Here is a 20,061-nt window from a genome sequence, read left to right on the forward strand (position 1 = left end):
TATAGTTTGCGGAATTTAGAAGTTAAATCAAAAAAGAAAAAGACAAAAACCGACGGCCCATTAAAACCCATCGTGCGGCAGTGGCCAAATAACCTCCCCCCAGTATCCCGCAGCCTCACTCGTGCCCCCCTCAGTCCGCTCCCCCCTCAGTCGTTCCTGTCCGCCGCCAGCACGCCCCGTTCGCCGCCCGACCCCGGCCAACCGCCCGCAGAGCTCGGCTAGCCGGTCAGATACACCGGTAAGCCGGACCGGTAGCAGATCTACCGGTCCCTACCGGTTAGCCGCTTGGGGAGGTCGGTTTACCGGCCCGGAGAGGCGGTAAACCGCCCACGAGCGGCGGTAAGCCGCGGCCAGGTAAGTTTTTTTTCCCTATGATTTAGAGTATTAGATGATTTATTTTAGGATTTAGGTGTATGACTTAGGTGTATTTAGAATGTAGGTAAGATTTATTTGTATTAGATGGTTTTTTGCACTATGTAGCAGGTTTTAGGTAGATTTGATTTAGGTGTATTAGATGATTTTTGACACTATGAATTAGGAGTTAGAATATTAGATGATATGTTTTTGTTGTCCATATATGCAGATAGACAATGGCAGGGAGAGATGTTGTATGGGAACACGGTGAAAATCTTTATCCCGGATGGCGATGCAACTATTGTCGTACGCAGAAAGGAGGAGGTGGTGCGACTAGATTGAAACAACATTTGGCTGGGCGCGGGGCAGAGATGGTCCATTGTAGGAATGTGCCACCTGATGTGCGGGACTTCTTTCAGCGTGAGTTGGATAGGGCAAAGAAGGCAACTGCTGACCGAGCCCGAGAGAGGTTGAGACGGGAGAAGGCTGCAGCGGAGGGAAACTATCCCGCTGATGAAGAAGATGAGGAGGCTCAGGCGCAGCGTGCCATGGATCTATCGAGAGCGGAAGCAGAGTTCCGACAGGGGGTGGAACAGAGAGGAGGTTCATATAAGCGTGGAGGGGGTAGTGGTTCGATGAGGGGGAATGTTATGCAGATGATGTTTCGAAGGATCACTTCGCAGAGGGAGAGTCCTGTGGTGGAGGATTATAACTTGGCAGCTGGTGGGAGAAGAGGAATGATGCAACCAAGGATTGACACAGGCTCCTAGACGCAGAAGGGTAAGAATGCAAAGGAAGCTATTGGTAAAGCTTGGTCAAAGTTTTTCCATATTGCAGGAGTACCTGGAAGACAAGCTGACAGTCCATACTTTGTCAGCGCGGTCAGGGAGACACAGAAGTGGGCTAAGTCTCATTTCATTGGAATGATACCTATGAGCTTACATTCTTATATCTCATGATTTTCATATGGTTGCAGGTGAAGGTATCGCATCACCCACTGGAGGGGATATTGATGGCAAGTACCTTGATCAGAACGAGCAAGACTTGAAGACGAGGTACGTAAAGTTTCAGAAAGACTGGCCTTTATTTGGCGTCACGTTGATGTGTGATTCATGGACTGGCCCGACGAGAATGAGTGTCATCAACTTTTTGATATATTGCAATGGGGTCACGTGGTTCCATAAATCTATTGATGCGAGTGGAAGAACTCAAGATGCTGCATATTTGTTCAAGGTAGTCCTTAAATATGTTCCATTCACATTGACTATGTTTTGATATGTTACTAAACAATATGTCTTTGTTTGCAGGAGATTCGAAAGGTGGTGGAAGAGATTGGACCGGAGAATGTCGTGCACGTAGTCACCGACAACGGCTCGAACTACAAGAAAGCATGCAAGGAACTACTAATTGAGGTGTTTGAACACATAGCTTGGACACCTTGTCTAGCACACACCGTCAATTTGATGTTGAAGGATATAGCTCGAAGGCCTGAACATGGTGTTATGATCAAGCAGTGCAAGCGAATTTCAAATTGGTTACACAATCATGGTCAGTTGAATACAATGATGAGAGATGCAATCGGTGGTGAGTTGGTCAAGTGGAATGCCACTCGATTTGGAACCAACTACATGTTCCTAGAGAGCATCTATCGGAAACGTGATCGTTTCATGCAGTGGATGGCATCTATTGAGTTTCAACACAGTAAATGGGCGAATACCGAAGATGGTAGATTTACTCATGCAAGTTTTGCAAGTATGGAGTGGTGGGATGCATTGAAATATATCATCGACACGGTTCAACCAATATATACAAGTTCCTCCGCTTCGCTGATCAGGACAAGAAGCCGAACATTTGCGAAGTCGTGATGGCCTACCAGACTATGAAACAGGAGCTGCGGTCTTTCTTTGGAACAAATGTTTCCACACTGAAGGAGTATATTCAGGTGGTGGACGAGAGGTTAGGTGACGTGTTCATAGGCACGTATGTGGGTCCAGGTAAGCACACACGAGTCATCTATTTTTAAACTCTATTGACCTGATGCGTATTTGAAGTGATTTAAATTTTCCAGCTGCTGTCCTAAATCCGAGGTATGCATATACGATGGATCCAACTCTACAAATGTTTCGTGGACTCAAGGATACATTTCAGCGCATGACGGATATCCAGAGCGCCGTGCAGGCATTGCAGGAGTTTGACGTGTTTCGGCAGAAGGTTGGCGAGTATGGCAGTGAAATGACAATGCGGATGGCGATGGACCCAAAGACATCCCCATGTAAGAGTTACTCTGTACAGCATTGTTGTTTTATCTATTCAAATATATTGCTTACATATTCGGTTGCACATGCAGCGTCCTGGTGGATGATGTTCGGATCAAGCACTCCAAAGCTGCAGTACCTTGCCATGAGGCTTGTTTCACACTGTTGTTCGTCCAGTGGATGCGAACGGAATTGGAGTACTTTTGCCTTACTACATACAAAGGTTCGCAATCGGTTGTCGCACAAGAAACTTAACAAGCTTGTCTATGTCAACTACAACCTTCGTCTCCGACTTGAGGAGGTCTCCGGCCCACCGATGCGTGAAGAAGGTGATTTCATTGACCAGCTGGCCCATCTTTCTTTATATGATAAGAATAATCCGGTGCGGGAATGGATGGAATATGGTAGATCTAACCGGGCTCCAGTTGTGGACGTGGATGATGATGACGGCGACATCCCTCTCCCGTCCCATATTGTCAGAGATCAAATAAACGTGTCAGATCTACGTGAGGCTACGGGGGATGATTCCATCAGCGATTGGGCACATAAAAATATGGGTGACACTCACCTAGGGAAGAGGAAGTTGCAGAAGGGGCCTACGAAGGGTCACCCGAAGCATCCAAAAGGCAAAGGAACAGCAAAAGCAGTGAGCAACGACACCGAGACTGATGATGGCGAAGGTGAGCGTAGTCCTCCGTATCAAGAGTCCAAGGATAGCAGCTCGGCCGATGATGATGATAATGATAGTGACGGTGCTGATGCTGGTGGTGGTGGTGGTACTGGTACTGGTGCTGGTGGTGCTGCTAGTGGTAGTGGTGGTGCTCGTGGTGTTCATTTTACAGGTATATATTGCATATATAAATGCACACATATTTCTGATTATGAGTATTGATTACTAATTATGATATATGGTTGATTGCAGGGGAGACTCAGTTCACACATGCTACTCAGGACACCGACCATGGAGCACCGCAATCGCAGAGGAGAACAGGTGGACCGACGGACAACGACACTCCACAGTACTCTTCTTCCTCCTACAGCGATTCCAGACACTCTTTTCACTACCCCATTCCTGACATCAGCATGCAGCCACCGACGAGATGGGTGTACGAATGGGAAGACCCTCATTTTTACACTATATTAGTTCAGGAATGGCAGACAACATCGGCGTGGACGGGCCAAACTTGGCAACACTATAAGGCTGACCTGCTTAGAGTGCGAGGTATCGCTTTGATGTCCACCGTCGAATACCAAACCGCGTCACAAATGGGGGTCTTCCCATTCCTATGTTGAACTTTTATTTCATGTGTATAAGTGTATGACTCCGTATTTGTATGCACGCTTATTACTATTGTATTTGTATGCATAATTATAAATTGTTGCTTTGGTGTGTTCATTTATATTAATATTTGCATAGCTCATGCCGAAATTTTCTTTTATTTCACACCGGGGATCTATTTTGTAACCGTCGGAAAATTTCTTTAAATCACCGGTATACCGGCCAAACCGGCCGGTATACCGGTCTAACCGGCTGGTATACCGGTATTCTTTAGCCGTTGGAATGTCTCTTCAAATCACCGGTATACCGGCTAAACCGGCTGGTATACCGGTACGAACCAGTTGAACTGTGAATTTTGAATTCAAATTTGAATTCCACCGGTACCGACCGGTTTCCGGCCAAACCGGACCAGTATTCCGGTACCGGACCCCGGCGGTTTGGCCGGTTCGGTCGGTAAATGAAACCCTGGCGGGCACGCGCGTGATCCCGAAAGTATGATCTTTGGTATGTTGAAGTTGTTAGGAAAATCATTGTCACGAATATCTCGAACTCCAAGCTATGGCCCAACCTTATCTTTAAGACTTATCAAAAAAAAATTATGTTATGAATTAGCGTGTATAAATTTCTTGTATTCCAAATTGAGTCTGTTAGACTTTAAAATTTCTGTGGTGTCAACCATCAACCAAGATACTGTAGTGCGGGCTTCTACAGGAGGTAACAATTTGCCAAACTTTATTTATATGGTAATGAGGACCAATTCTTTTAAGCCATCAAAGAATAGTGAGCCCACCCTCTTCCAAGTTCCAACTAATTGCATGACGTTTTTATAGGATCAAGGTTAATGGTTACGCCGCTTGCCAGCTGCAACGAGTGCGGACCCCATGGGTATTTAATACGTAGCTGAGAGGGCACGGAATAGGAGCTGTCGCAGAGCGTATTTGCCCGCTCCGGTGAGCTTTTCATGAGCCGCCCGCTCCACTCTCTCTTCTACTTTTTCTCTCTCCCGCGTTGGATTTCGCCGGCTCCCTATCCCCTCATAATACTTGCTCTTAATGAACTGGATAGCCTTTAACACAATTTATGTGCATATATACATGTGGCATTTAACTATCCACAACACTACGACAAACCAAACATCAAGATTAATAGAAAAGTAAATACGGTTGGTAAAAGGGACCGAGCAAGATCATTATACTCTATTAGAGCAAGTATTATGCGTGGTTGTATGCTGGCTAAAATTCTACGTGGAGAAAAGAGAGGAGGAGAGAGAGAAGAGAGCCGGCATTTGGCTTACCGCCGCCTGAACAATCCCTGCTCGTGCGTCTGCATGGTTCGTGCCGCCGGCCTGCAGCCTGCAGCGGGCGCAGAAGCAAGTGTTTGGCCACGCACCCAGCCGGCTGGCTAGCTGCGTCATAAGCCTTGCTCTTATGAATTTTATAGAGTACTCAACTTTCTTTTAGGAGAGTTTTATAGAGTACTCAACTTTCTTTTAGGAGCTGTAAAGTATATCGTTCCAACGAGTCCTGCACAACTTTGTTCACCATGTGTTGAGCAATCAAAGAGCAACTTTCAAATGGACCATAAGCGAAAATCTAAGGCTTTATAAACTTGCTAACGTTTGACTAGCAAATTTAAAATGGGCCATGAGTGAGAATCTAAGGCTTTTATAAACTTGTTGACGTCTAACCTGTAGAAAGATTAAGTTGTCGTGAAATATCTAGAGTGCCTTGTATTCCAAAGAGAATAAGTACTATATAATTCTAGCAATCTAGTTTAATGTTCGGCATACTCTCTCTGCCGACTACCCGTCATTGTTGGGTTCTCTTTGTGGTCGCCCTTGCAGTCGTTGCGGCCTTCGCTCCCCACTTTTTCACTCATTTCCCGTACCATTCGAGTGAGGTAAGTTCAATAATCTACTTTAAGAGCAAATATAAATATAATAATAGGTTGTAGGAGAGAAGAGAGAGAGGAGTGGGGGTGTAACCCCACGCGTGGGTTCTTTCCATCTGTTCATGGATGCAATTGTGATATGATCCTATTTTGAGAGCTCGTATCGTTACTGGTGCCTTTAAAAGCAAATACAAATGAAAATATATTAGGTGCAAACCAATTTCTCTGTTCAAATTATGAAACTTCAATCTAGGTCATCGGATCAACATCCAAAGGAAGGGGCGCAGAGGGATTGGAGGGGGATTTACAAAAATATGATTACCCAATTCAAGGGTGGGTTCAGATTGTAAAATTACCCAATCATCCATGCCTCTTGGATGTTGATCCGATGATTCAGATTAAAAAATTTATAGTTTACACGGAGAGATTGATTTGCACCTAATACGTTCCCAATATAAATATAATAACAAGTTGCAAGATAGAGGAAAGAGATAAATAGGATGTAAGAGCAACTCCAACAGATTTGGCTATCTTGGTTGGATTTGTTTTAAAAAATATCTCTGAAATCAGCATCCAACAACCTGGCTATCTTCCTCAAGTTGCTATCTACCTCACCAATTCCTCCTCTTCCCTTGACAAAGATGCCGACCGAGACCGACTCGCCATCCCGACCTCCCGTGCTCTCCTCTTGCGCGCCCCCGTGCCCTCCCCCTCGTCGCAGACCCATCGCCACCGCGGGCAAGACGTTGACAACCCGCCTCCAAGGACCTCTGACCTCAACTCTTGCCTCAAATTCATCGCAGGTGATCCCCTCGTGCTCTGCCACCACTTCCCCATCGCTAGCAAGTCCTCCTCTTGTTGGAATTTCACCTCCACCGCCTGGCCATGCCTAGGGACTAAGCCCCAAGTTCTTTAAGGGTGTTGAGTGCAAAATCCATGAGCCTTAGTGACCATAGATTTAGAGAGTGATTTGGCTAATTTGTTGGTGTTTACCGAAATATGGCGAGAAAATTTTAACAAAATGGATAACTAAATAGAAATATGAAGAGTAAAATTTGGCTACTCTTGTAAATGTTCTAAACTTCTTGCTTCAACATAAATTTTAAATTTTATACAAAAAATAAATGGATCAATATTAATGGTGAAAAACTAAATCCTATACTAAGGCCCTGTTTGTTTCCGCTTATAAGCGGATTCTGGATGAAAATAATCGAAAAGCCCACCCAAACGCTTTGATTATTCTTCGATTCTTGGAGCCACCGCTTACCAGCAAAGCCTGAAAACAACGTGAGCCCCGATTCTCCCCACCGGCACCCAAAACTCGCGTAGCGCATAAGCGACGCGATTTTTCCTCCTCTGCCCTTCTCCCCCGACCGCCCTCCTCGCCGCCCCTTGGTGCGCCGCCGGCTCCTTCGTGTGCTCGTGCCGCCGTCCCTGTCCTCCCCCTCCCCAACCGAAGCAGCGCCGCCTGCAGCTCGCTGGCTGAGCGCCGCCCTAGCCCGCAGGGTTCTGCCGAGGTGGCTGTAGGCGAGCCCTTTCCCGCCGCCGCCTGCGCCATCTCCCGCCTGCTGCAGGCCTGTCGCTCCTGCCCGCCCTTGCTGCCGCCCTGCTGCCGTGTCGCCGCCCCTGGTGCAGTGCGGGACTTCGAGGCCGGCCGGAAGCAGCTGGCTGGTGCCGGAGCTTGAGGCCAGGGGCGAAGCTGCATGGAAGTGCCGGGGTCCGCGGACCCCGGCGATTTTTTGCAAAATCAGTGTTAAATCACTGTTTCGTACTGTTCTACAATGAAGTAGACCCCGGCGTTCAATGAAGCAGACCCCGGCGGCATTCTCGACTGGCTTCGCCCCTGCTTGAGGGCGCCCCTGATGGAGGCTCGTGGATTGGCAGAATGCGTGGGAGCTCGTGGAGGGAACAGAAGAAGAGAGGGGCAGGCACGCGTGAAGAAGAGATAAGGATCAAAAGAAAAATGAATTTATCATTTATGTACTTGTAGTTTAGAAATTAGTGCTACTACATATATTGATCTATTTGTGATATTAATCTATTTGATCTAAATATATAGTCAAGATACTAAAAAAATATAAGAATTATTGAATTCTGCTCGTATTCAACAAAAGAATGAGATATCATCATCCTCAGGAACCAGATCCTCTGCAGTTGGGCTTCTTGACTTCACTCTACAATCACGCAATATCAGCCGTCGATCCGTGATCCTACGATGCTAGCGCTCGTGCGCGGCTCTCCTAGCCGCTGGCTCTTTCTCGCGGCTCTCGTGGCCGACGGCTCGCTCTCCACGGCAACTCATCCCCCCGCCTCCTCCCTCGTCCCCTGCGCCGCGGGCTCGCGTCCCGGCGAGGCGCCGCCGTGGGAGCGCCCGATCCTCACCGCCCAGCCTCCTCCCTCGTAGGCCTTCCCTGCTGGAGAGGATCAAGCGCAGCGGCAAGAGCGCAAGGGACGGCCCGCTGCTGTTTGGCACCCAATTGATGAAGCACGAAGGGAAAGACGACGAACTGGTAGTTGAAGCCGCACCACAAGGAGCAAAGCATTCGTCCCATCAGAGTCCCAGGAAAAGCAGCTGCCGACGGCCGTTCAGGTGGACAAGGCCAAGCTCTACTGCTCCATGTGCGCTGCTTGTTGACGCCTCCCATCTACTAGGTCGGGTTCATGATTTGATTTCTGTGTGCAAGCTTAGCTTCCCTCATCTCTGCAATCTGCGCACATAATTTCGATTCCTAGTGGTTCATGGTCATCATCTCCTGTTGGCGTGCAGTGTGCGGTGGGGCACCTGGCGAGCTGCAGCTGCCGCGTCAAGCTCCCGGGCCGCCATTGCCGGACCTGCCGCGACCGCGGCACCGCCTCCTCCGCCTACGCGCACTGTCCTGGCCTCGACTTCTTCTTCGCCGACCTCCGCGTGCCGTGCGACTTCGAGCAGTACGACTGCAGGGCCTATGTCCCCTACTTCCGCGGCGCCAACCACGGCTGCAGCTCCCTTCTCTGCTCGCCGCGGAGGCGCGGACGCTAGCCGCCCACCTCGCCGTCGACCACTAGTGGGCCCTCCACGACGTCGCCTACGGCACACCGCTTCCGGTCGCCGTGCCCTTGCCCGCGGCAGCGCCAGCCTCGGCCCCGACACGGGACCTCCGGCTACTGCGCGGGACGACGCGTCGCTATTCCTGATGGCCGCGGGCCCGTTGGGCGGCGGCGCGCCGGTGTCGGTGGTGCTCGTCCAGGCCATGGCCAGCCCTCCAGCGCTCCCGCGGTACACGTGCACCTTCTATACGAACCTGCCCCGGGCGCGGCGGCGCCTCGCCGGAACGCAAGCCCGCGGCGCAGGGGACGAGGGAGGAGGCAGGGGATGAGTTGCCGAGGAGAGCGAGCCGTCGCCCACGAGAGCCGCGAGAAAGAGCCAGCGGCTAGGAGAGCCGCGCGCGAGCATTAGCACGGGAGCATCGTAGGATCACGGGCCGACGATTGATATCGTGTGACTGCAGGGTGAAGTCAAGAAGCCCGACTGCAGAGGATCTGGTTCCCATCCTCAAGGGTATTTCAGACATTTTACCACTCAACTCAGAGAATCGGGTCAAAATAATCAGAATTCTCAAACACCCAGCTTATCCAGACACTCGATTCTCCAGACAGCTGGCTTATCTCAGAATCATGATTCTCAGAAAAACGAGATCCAGAAAAGCGAAAACAAACAGGGCCTAAGATCGAAGATTGGCTGAAAAATCACTAGTGTACATGTACAGTGTTGCGAAGAAAATTAGATTAGTGATTAATTTATTATAAATTAGATAATTAGTGATTAATGATGTAATTGGTAGTTAAGGGCCATCCGCGAAGGGGCCCCTTCGCCCCTATCTCTTGGTCTTGTACATAAAGAGGAATTTCCCTTATTCAATCAATTCTTTTGCCTCTCACTTTCTACTTACAAGACGCATGTCTGCTGAACACAAAATAGGATACCAAACACCTGTGTAATACAGTACTAAGCAAACGAACGGAACATACAGCATGGCAGTAATGATTTAGCATGACTTGAAACACAAACGCAGGCAGAAGGATAACAACTTTACACATCTCAGGTCCTTCAAAATGGGTGCATTTCAGATTTCCAGTTCCACCACCCGGTGGTCAAAAATAGGGCGCTGGGATTTCTCCAGCAGTTGGAACAAGAGCCGTCAAAGTTTTGACTGTTTTTGTTCAGCTAAACACCTAGACATTCGAAACAAACATATGAACCAAAATACTCAATAATTGTCTCGTAGATTGCACCCTGTTCAACCAGAGTGACCCGAATTGTCTAAACCTCTTTATTAAACTGTAGCTTCCTTGAGTATTTCTATGTGGTAGCTTCCTTGAGATACGCAATGAGATCAGCACGCTCCTGCGGCTTCTTCAGCCCAGGGAAGACCATCTTGGTTCCAGGAATGTACTGCATATAAATGAGAGCAGTTCAGATTATCAGTATTGGTGAGGTTTGAGAAACAGAAACCACAATTAAACAAAGTGTGCCAAATAAATACAACTAGGATGAAGCGGGAGACACTCTTAAGGCTCATAGGGCACCCCATCCATGGCTTGCTACACTAGTACAATTCTTTCTTAGGGTACTGTTACATGCTTAGATCTGGGCATTTAACAGAATTGCATACAAGTAGAGATGAGAATGGCACATAATGCAATGTGCTACAGTCCAAGAAGAAACAATTAAAAATGGACTGGAAATTTCAAAGTTACTAGCATATAATGATAGGACCTGAAGCAACTGCATACCTGTACATAGGGGTGGTAACAGGCCATGGCCCTAGTGGCCTCTTCACAGCCCAACAAGACCCTTAAATTATTTAGTTCAAAATTGTATAAGATTAGAGCCCAGCCCTTTTAGGGCCCAGCTCTTAGATTTTCTAGTTCAAAATCTTGGGCCCTTTACCACCCCTACTTGTACATAACGGACTAGAAAACTATTAACTACAAAGAATTCCATATGGTGGCAGTTAAGAAAGCTTAATCTAAAAACACCAAATCAAACATATTTAGTAGTTATTACTAAATTGGTAAAAATGCAATCCTAACCTCCACTTTCCAAATGTACAGTTATCTGAGTTTATTATCAGTTGAATAACAATCAGCATGCTAGTCTGGTTACAATGAACTACCATTCAAGCATCTGTTCAATGATCCGCCTGAAGTAACTGTCTAGGTACTCTACATGTTTTTCAAGGTAACTATACTTCCTGGTGTCGGTACAGCAGGACAAAAGTAATCTCGATGGCAATAGAACAGACACAGGATTGAGGGGGGAAATTTTCACAAAAAATACTACAGTAGAACATCATTTCCATCTCCTTCACCTTCCATGCCAAAAAACAAACACTGAAGAGACTAGCAGAAGCATCTCAAGTAACTAAGTAGAGACGTAACAATACCTTCTTAGGGTTAAGCAGGTACTCATACAAAGTGTTCTCCTCCCAGACCACAGCCTTGTTCTTGTTTCCTGCGGAGTAGGAGTAGCCAGCAGTGGTTCCGGACTGCCTCCCAAAGAGACCATTCAAGTTTGGACCTGCAATTTGCAAAATATGGTTAATCATATTACCACTTAGGACTTGATATCTGTAACCAAAGTAAGAACAAACAACACCGTCAATCATGCATAAATGGTCATCAGCCAATGCGGTGACAGGCACAGCCATATTCAGAACAGGAAAAGCTAATGAAAACTAATAGCACCAGTAGCTTCTCCCGTTTGTATCCCAGATGCACATTATTATTAGCAAGTTGCACGGGTACAAATTCCTATTCCTAACAGATAAGCTGCCAAAAGAAGGGGTGAGCCAGCAACTGGGGACATTGAATGGTACAACATACAACAGCACAATCACAACAGACACCATCAAGCAGTAGATGGGAGATCAACTTAATAGCGTGTACATGTACATGTAACGGGGCAGCGACCTAGACAGTCTTACCACCTAATCCTGACCATTCAAGGCAACGCGAGTCCGGAAAAGGCATGGCCTGCTCTACATGGCAGCCCCAAATCCAACCCTAAATCAAGCGGAGAGAAAAACTAGCATACCGCATAGCCCGCAGGCATTCGATGCTAAAACAAGACGAGCTAACGATCAAACCCAAGTTCCTATCAACAACCTCGCACCAATCGATCAGATCTAACCGCCGCGCGCGCCACTCCCACAAGGGACGGAGCACAATCGAAGGAATCTACATCTACGGCTGCCCGAGCTCAGATCTGATCCACCGATCCACGGCCCGAACGCACGCATAATCGCAGGGGGATGGAGCGGGCTATCCGGATCCTCGACGGCTGAGTGGCGCGGGGGCGACGCTCACCTTGCTTGTGGCCGGCGCCCTTCTCGACGGTGTGGCACTGCGCGCACTTGGTCTTGAAGATCTTCTCGCCGGCCTTGGGGTTGCCGGGGGGAGCCTCCGAGAAAGACGCCATCGCCGCCGCCGCGCGCGCGCAGAGAGATCCGAGCCGACGGAGAAGAGGAGGAGGCGAACTGCAACTTCTGGTTTGCCCTTTGGACTTGCGCCGAAATAGCAGGGGACCCGGCGGACCCGGTTGTTCTATAGACCAGGCTTGGAGGGCTGGAGGCGTCGAGCGGGGGAGGGCGCGGAAGTACGGGACTGCCCCTGAGATGCGCGAGAGCTAGGGGAGGTGGAGGAGGGCAGGATGGGGAACGGGGAGGGTTCGAGAGGGTTTCCGTGGCTTGGAGAAAAAGGAATGCGTGGGCGGCGCATGGGCGGGAAGCGCGGGGGCGGCGCGACGCGGGGTGGTGGTGCTGCGCGCTAGGGCACCTCGCGGGCCGCGTCTTTGGGTATGGCCCGTATGGGGAACGACCGGGCGAGAGCCGAAGCCTTTTCCTCTTTTCTGTGCGGCTCGTGTGACGGGTGCGGCGCAGACTGCGGCTGGATGATCACGACCGTTGGTGGAAAGGGGATGGGCCAGTGAACGGTCCTGATCCGTACAAGGATTAAAAATCTGACTAGGAAGCCCGATGCGCATCACGCCACGAGTCGCGTAACTTTTTCATGGAAAACAACTTTCATGGATGACAGTCATGACAGCATCAGGTAAATCCCAAAGGTTCCATCTGTTTCAACTTCAAACGGGATCAAATCAGCCGATGGTTACAGGGCTTGCTATCAACAAAGAAACGTACTGAGTACTCACAGGCATGCGGATAGTAATGAACTATCAATTGGTTGAACCGACGTCCGTATGGACATCCGTCAGGATCAAAGAACATGACCTGCAAATCCTGGGGACAATTTCCGGGACGATATTCTTCAGCTAAAGCTTCAATTATTCCAGGTATATACAGTGCCCTAGTTAAATCCGGGATGGTACAACTACAAATCTACGATGCCATTAGGCATTAGTGGACATGATTAGCTACATATACATTACTACGGTTATTCTAACACAGATGACGAGTAAAAACGAAAGATAACATCAGCATTGCTAGCTTGGTTCATTGGCTGTGGCTTCTAGGTAACGTCAGTGCTTCAATTTCGCCTCAGAGTTATGTTGCAGGATCATCCTAGATACTGTGTTAGTGCCAGTGCGGAGGTGAGGCCCTGCATTGGACCAAACAGATGGTGTAAGTTGGAATACATAGAAATGCTCGCAAGAAGTGAAACGTAGTTTTGCTGCAGACAGTATCCGATGCTCTTACTTTGGCTTCCTTCCACCAGCAGGTGAATTGTTGGCATTCGACAGCCTCCTCTCAGTGCAAGATGCTCCGCGTGGTGGGGGAGGAGGTGGTGGAGGCTGAAAGGTGAAGTGAGCAAAAGTCAACTATAGATTTATAGTTTCAAAGTTATAGGCTTCAAAAGTTGTGTGTACGTATCATGGATACTTTTTTGTTTTGCAAAGCAGAGTGATTGTTATGTAGTGAAAAGGATAAAAGCTTGTACCGCAGGAGCCCTTGTCTTTACACTTCTAGTCAGTGGAGTCACGTTATTTGGTTTATATGCTTGAGCCCGGAGTCCCTCATGTAAACCCTACAAAAAGATATTCTTCATAAATTAGCACACCAGTGAAGTAGTTTCATTCTCCAATTACAGGTATTCACCCACTCTTGAGCTAACAAGCTACCAGTTTTGAACCCCGGTTCTTGTCAGGCAATGGCCTCTATTTCAATGCAAAATTCTACATATTTCAATAGATGTTGATTATATTTAGGGAAGTATTGCAGTGTTTGGGATGAAAAATGCAAGGCCGCAATGGTGCAGAAAGAGACAGGTTCAGGTTGGCAGTTTTCAGAACCATGGCTGATACAGCATGAGATTCCACGAATGAAAGGTCCAAAACTCAGAGAGCAAGCTGGAGGCGACAATTGCATATCCCAGAATTAGGTGCACGCCAGTTTTCAGACTGAGCCTGCTCTTTGAACAATGTATTGGCAACAGTTCAGCCTTTTTTGTTCTAGGGCTTACAGTAATGCAATACTGTTATAATACTAAGGTTTAACAGTAGTTTTTTTTTTGAAAAAAAAGTAGTTTGTATGAAATATAGAAGCATTCAGGATACAGACAATTTTATTGTTAACTTAAACACTGCGGGCTCACTAGTATATTGTATATGTTGAACCAACAGCACAAAAGGAAAAGAAGTTTCTCACCTCCTTGTTTGGCTTTCTGAAATTTTCCAGACCCCAGTCACCTCTAACATTGGAAGTCAGCATTTTCCTTGGAGGCAGGTTAAAAGGGCTGAAAAATGAGACGTGATGCTTAAAGACATAGAATTGATCCAATTTTGAAAACATAAGGTTCTAAAAAAAGCCCCTAGATAGAATTAGCACCTTGACTTTTGCTTCCCATCCACTTGAAATTCCAACCTTTCTTTCGCATAGCTGTCAAACAATACAAAAACTTTGCAGTTAAATCTCAAGATTTATCTAGTCAAGCAATCCAGAAAAAATGTTTGCAACAACAACCTTATGTTTTCCAGCACAATACTTTTAGCAACACTGGTAGTTATTGCCTTTTTGGGAGCAGCCTGCATGAGAAGCATAAAGGAAACAAGAATTCACAATGAGAAAGTCTGTTGTCCTTTAAATTCTCTATGTTAAGCTCTTTCTGTGTTTTAAAACAGAATTAATATGTTTATGCAATATGATGAGAGAATGGATAGGAACATACTTCTGTGACCATAGCACCCTTTGAATAGTTAGGCATTGTTCTTGACCCAATAGGTGTTTTTGGATCCGGATTCATTGTAGTGCTATTGGTTATAGGGCGCCTTTCTCCAGTAGAAGGGCGTCGTGGGGTGGAATTGTCACTTTTTTTGGTGAGGCATCTATCTGGAGTCAAAGGGCAACATGAGATGGCAACATCAGTTTGCTTCCTTGCAATCTCTCTGGTAGCAGGACGTTTCTCAGCAGTAGAAAGCCTGTGAGGCGGAGCATGCTTTGGTTCAATATCTCTAGAAATGGGGCGCTTCTCGGCGGTATAAGGCCTGTGAGGTGAACCATGCTTCAGTGCAACATCTCTAGCAATGGGGCACCTCTCGGCAGTAGAAGGCCTGCATGGCAGAGCTATAGTGACATGCTTTGGTGGAACATCGCTAACAATGAGGCGCCTCTCTGCGGTAGAAGGATGACACAGAGTGACAACATCAGCATGCTTCTGTGCGCCCTGTCTAGTCATATGGCGTTGTTTGACAGCAGGTAGCAGACATGAGGGTGCAATACCAGCATATTTTGTAGTCATATCTCTTGTGCTAGTGCGCCTTTCGCCAGTAGAAGGTCTACGTGGGCTAGCAATGTTGAAATGCTTTGGATATGACTCTTTGGTGATAGTGCGCCTATCAGCAGTAGAAGGTCGATGTGGGGTAGAAATGTTGGATAGCTTTGGTGTTGACTCTTTGATGACAGGGCGCCTGTCAGCAGTAGAAGGTCGTCGTGGAGTGGCAATGTTGGATAGCTTTGGTGCTGATTCTTTGGTCATAGGGCATCTGTCAGCAGTAGAAGGTCGATGTGGAGTAGCAATGTTGGATAGCTTTGGTGCTGATTCTTTGGTCATAGAGCGTCTGTAAGCAGTAGAAGGTCGATGTGAAGTAGCAATGTTGCATTGCTTTAGTGCTGATTCTTTGGTCATATTGTGCCTGTCAGTGGTAGAAGGTCGACACAGGGTAGCATCGCTGGCATGCTTTATTGCTGACTCTCTGATGGCTGGGCGTCTTTCAGAAACAGAAGGGCGGCATGGGGTGGTTACTTCAGCAGGTTTCCTTGAAGCATCTCTGGTGACAGGTCGCCGTTCTCTGGTTGAGGGCCGTTGTGATGTTGCCGAGGAAGGACTTCTTAAGCCTGTAATACCACTTCTTGCTGCGGTGCCAGCCAAATTGTTGGTTGCTTCTCTTGGTCTTCGCAATGACTGGATATTTTCTGACTTTGCCATCTGGTTTATCACACTGAGTTTACCTGAATCAGGTTCCTGAAATTATTCAAAAATAGCTTATAGCTTCATAATAAACACAAAAAATATCTGTATGGCTAAAGATAGCAGGAAATTGAAGAAATCATCTTGCCATCTCCATGCAACAAGGTATTCAAATAGAGAGGGTCTAACTTATGCATTCTCTCTCTATAGTTTCATAAATAAACAAAAGAGGCATGTTTTAATGTTTTGCATGCTTGCACGCTAAGAAGCTGGACATTATAGCGGATTCTAATACAATAGTCTACTTGTTAGAAAACAAATCACATAAAGACTGCAACAATGAACATGATGAAAACATGTCCAAAGACAATGTGCAGATACCTTAGTAACAATTGTGTGATCAGAAACATTACTAGACGCTATCTTGATAGTCTTTGGAATTATTTTTGAAGGACTTATCATAATCTCAAGAGCCATTCCAGGATCATTTTGGCTGGAATTAGAATGTTGCTTCAACATATCCATTTCACCACTAACATCTCCTCTCATTTGTTTGCCAATTTGCTGCAAGCCACCAACTGGTGAAGAATGAGCTGGCGCCGAAATTTCATTAACTATGCTCCCATTCTCATGATAACCATTGCATTCCATTCCATGCTCAAATGTGGTTGCAGTTGTTGTCTGCTCCATGGAATCATCAAAAAATGTTCCAGATTCAGTAGGAGCTCCATGGTCTGCAGCTGGTTCATGTTCTCCTGTTTGACTAGAATTGCTGCTATCACCACCATACTCCAGATGAAGTTCAGTTTGCTGGTTTTGTTGCTGTAAAGCCTTGAGCTCCCTAATCCTCTTAAAGTGTTCTTCAAAGTATGCCTTCTTCTTAGCAACCAATCCATTGAACTTTCCAAATTCTTCATGACGCCTATCATTAGCAAATACAGACCACTTCTCCCATTCTAATGATTCCAAGTCAAATCTTCCAAAAGATATGGAACCATGACCAAACACTTGCGATGTTCCCTAAAGAAAGAAATAGCACCAGTAATAAAGACGTGTGAGAATATCAACAGGCAATATAATTACCAAGAAAAAAAATGCAAAGAAAGAAAGGATGTTAGCTTCTAAGGAACCCTTTGGGGTTAACACCACTAGCTAGGTACACCAACACAGACAAGGTAAATGGTAGTTACCAAGGATTCTGGAAGTTTTAGCAACTTCTGTTACACTGGCACATAGGTTCACCGTAATATTATTAATCATTGCCTTGGATCAATTTTTATGCTGACAAAAAAATTAAGGTTCCTCAAACAGACACATACCAAGTAGTAGTTGCAATCGAAGCTCTAACAATTTATATCACTTCAGGTAAATTTCATTGGCTGGGCATAGTACTTGGCAAAAAAAAAAGAACGACTCGTTTACCTGCGAAATATCCTGCACAGAAGTTTCCTCCTGTGACCATGCAAAAAAGTTTTGATTGACCTCAGTTGCCATCTTATATTGTGTAGCTAATTCATAACTGTTGGGAAAACTTGTAAACCCTGCAAAATTAAACAAGACATATTCATACATAGAGACAGAATTGAGGTTTCATTTTGACAACCTAGAAGAATAGTACTTGACAAAGTATGCAGCACGTTCAGGCAATACTTGTCCAAACAATTGGAGCTAGCCCCACTGAAAAATCTCTTAATGCAATATGTAACCCTGGTGTGTGCTCAACTTGTGCAGTGTTTCGCAAGGAAAATGGAATTTGCATAGATATTCTAAGTTTCAACAGGACCAACAGAATTCATAAATGCTGTCAGGACGCACTGACAATGATATAAGCTCCCCCAGTACACTATTTAGGAATCAATAATTTCCCATCATGGCAAACTAATACGTGATAGGGTCAGGAGCTCATGAGCAATTCCAAATTTCCAACCACACATGGGACCACTAGGATCAGTCTCGCCACACCTACCCTTCAGATATCAACATTTCACCTGCATGGTATTCTAGTACTACACTACTACATATGCCAAGCAGTTAAACCAGTAAATATCGACAGTACTAACTAGTAACTAGGACAAGCATGGTACAGCAACACTGCAAGGTGGGGAAAGGACGACAATGAGAACAAGTGTACAAAAATAGCAAAAATTTGGAGAAGTCTTGCGAGGAATCAGGTATGACAATAAATTTCTTTGCTTTTAAAAAAATAGTAATCAGCTCTAATGTGCAAAGTTTAATCTACAAGTACTAAGCATCTAAGCCTTGTTTGATGAGCAGCTGGTTGTTCTCACATTAAACATCTAGGCATCTCAACATCTGGGATGCCGGCTAATAGTAAAATTTGCATTTTCTTTTTCTTCCCTGAGTAGGTTAGTTTTCTCAAAACTGGAGTTGGCAAGAAGTATCACTCAGAGTAAGAACAACTCTGTGGGTTCAATACAATTTCGTGGCACTGGAATGCTACAGTTACAACATCTTGCAGCTCAGATCATGTAGTTTAAAGAAGAAAATGTAGTAGAGACCACACTTTCTGAAAATATCACTGGAAGAGAACTACATTTCTTTCTTCCACTTCTTTCCTTTACAAAATACCAGAGCTCGATGTATCCTACCAAATTACGCTCAGAAAGTCTGACAAATGAAAAGCTCGCTACTCCCACCCACAACTACCACCGGCTTGCAGAAAGATTCTTAGTTACAAACGAATCCAACGGCATTCTAAACACCGCCAATCTCGCGAGGCGACATCTCCCGCATGAATCTTCCCTGAAAGCCCGACCAAGAAACCACGAACAACAACACCGTTTCCCCACTCCAAAACACACCCCAAGGACAAGAACCCAACAGGAGCGGATGGCCAGAAGCAAACTAGCATACCTGGAATGGAACCGCTGATCACGACCCGGCCGACTACGCATCGGATCCGTCCCCGTCGCGGTGAGGCGCCGCGCGTCCCTCTCCCCAAGATCCGGGCACGAGCCAGAAACAGCCCGGTCGCGGCCTCCTGCAGCCCCAGCCCGAGGAGCTAGCCTCCGCCGGCGGCGATTCTTTCCTCGCAACGGGGATTCCTTCCTTGCTCGCGCCCAGCACGCCGGATTTAGGTGCGGATTGGCGAGGAAGCGGTGTGGGCACGAAGTTACTACTGGTGGAGTGAGCCAGACACTGCTACCCCGTTCGCTGGGCTGGAGCGGCTGGATGGGGCTGATTTACGTGAGGGTTAACGTAGAGTTCTAATTCTAAATATAGAAAATCTGGTCATATGTGGTGGTACTATAGCAACAGCGATACTGTAGCACTGGTGCCAAGCGAACAGGGCCTGCCTGCGCTTTGGGTGGGCGGTCGCGGCAGGAGAAGGCGCTTGGGACTTTTGGGGAGAAGACTGGAGCAGAGTATTTGCCCCATCGAGCAGAATATTTGTTCGAAAAAATGACTTGCTAAAAAAAGCGTAAATAGAAGGCAATTCTCATTGGCCGTTGAAAATGTGATTCGAAGCTCTAGATAATGTGGGGTGCACTAATATTATAATATAGTAGTATGCTATACTACACTTTAAATTAGCCGCTTGGACTATTCCATGGTGCCTGCTGCTTTTATAATATACTCAGCGCTTTTAGCATTTTTTTTTCAAAAAATTAGAATTTAAGTAATTTAGTTATAAACATTTGACAAAAATGTTATTAGCATGTATTGTACGTGCACAATACTCCATGCTGCAAGTGTAATAGAAAAAATGTATTAAGCTTCCGGTCCTTCCCTGAAAAAAAGAAATAAATTAATTATTGGCATCCTCGACCGACTTTCGAGTTCGCGCTTTTCAGGGGGTCTCCTCGTGCTCACCAAATTTCACTTCTTTGCCGCAAAAGAATTGACATTTTTTTCTCT

General features: G+C 46.4%; 2 protein-coding genes across 4 annotated transcripts; both read right to left on the bottom strand.

Annotated features, from left to right (window-relative positions):
• Nucleotides 1–9,829: 9,829 nt before the first annotated feature.
• On the bottom strand, nt 9,830–12,436 carry LOC120698649 (cytochrome c-like). Of its 2 annotated transcripts, none has more exons than XM_039982353.1 (3): nt 12,127–12,374; nt 11,205–11,338; nt 9,830–10,210 (listed from the first exon to the last, which is right to left on the bottom strand). In XM_039982353.1, the coding sequence occupies exons 1-3, from the start codon at nt 12,236–12,238 to the stop codon at nt 10,118–10,120; spliced, it is 339 nt and encodes a 112-aa protein (XP_039838287.1). In that variant the 5' UTR covers nt 12,239–12,374; the 3' UTR covers nt 9,830–10,117. The 2 variants fall into 2 exon arrangements, with proteins under 2 accessions (XP_039838287.1, XP_039838288.1); XM_039982354.1 differs by having other exon boundaries at nt 10,152–10,210; nt 11,195–11,338; nt 12,127–12,436.
• A 539-nt stretch (nt 12,437–12,975) lies between these two features.
• LOC120698648 (proteoglycan 4-like) lies at nt 12,976–19,520 on the bottom strand. Of its 2 annotated transcripts, none has more exons than XM_039982351.1 (10): nt 19,057–19,520; nt 17,605–17,723; nt 16,564–17,202; nt 14,944–16,236; nt 14,739–14,800; nt 14,604–14,654; nt 14,424–14,511; nt 13,717–13,803; nt 13,476–13,570; nt 12,976–13,377 (listed from the first exon to the last, which is right to left on the bottom strand). In XM_039982351.1, the coding sequence occupies exons 2-10, from the start codon at nt 17,674–17,676 to the stop codon at nt 13,353–13,355; spliced, it is 2,412 nt and encodes an 803-aa protein (XP_039838285.1). In that variant the 5' UTR covers nt 17,677–17,723; nt 19,057–19,520; the 3' UTR covers nt 12,976–13,352. The 2 variants fall into 2 exon arrangements, with proteins under 2 accessions (XP_039838285.1, XP_039838286.1); XM_039982352.1 differs by having other exon boundaries at nt 13,458–13,570; nt 19,057–19,378.
• Nucleotides 19,521–20,061: the final 541 nt, after the last annotated feature.

The sequence above is a fragment of the Panicum virgatum genome, chromosome 3K, assembly GCF_016808335.1.
Source record: "Panicum virgatum strain AP13 chromosome 3K, P.virgatum_v5, whole genome shotgun sequence".
Taxonomy (NCBI): Eukaryota; Viridiplantae; Streptophyta; class Magnoliopsida; order Poales; family Poaceae; genus Panicum; species Panicum virgatum.

What these genes read in the sequence shown, in the direction of transcription:
- LOC120698649 (XM_039982353.1), bottom strand. Translation starts at nt 12,238, where the DNA reads ATGGCGTCTTTCTCGGAGGCTCCCCCCGGCAACCCCAAGGCCGGCGAG. An exon ending in GGGCGCCGGCCACAAGCAAG is followed by an intron (nt 11,339 to 12,126) that starts GTGAGCGTCGCC and finishes TGCAAATTGCAG; the next exon opens with GTCCAAACTTGAATGGTCTC. An exon ending in ACCTGCTTAACCCTAAGAAG is followed by an intron (nt 10,211 to 11,204) that starts GTATTGTTACGT and finishes ATTTATATGCAG; the next exon opens with TACATTCCTGGAACCAAGAT.
- LOC120698648 (XM_039982351.1), bottom strand. Translation starts at nt 17,676, where the DNA reads ATGGCAACTGAGGTCAATCAAAACTTTTTTGCATGGTCACAGGAGGAA. An exon ending in CTGTGCAGGATATTTCGCAG is followed by an intron (nt 17,203 to 17,604) that starts GTAAACGAGTCG and finishes TTCTTTCTTTAG; the next exon opens with GGAACATCGCAAGTGTTTGG. An exon ending in TCAGAAAGCCAAACAAGGAG is followed by an intron (nt 13,804 to 14,423) that starts GTGAGAAACTTC and finishes ATCTTTTTGTAG; the next exon opens with GGTTTACATGAGGGACTCCG.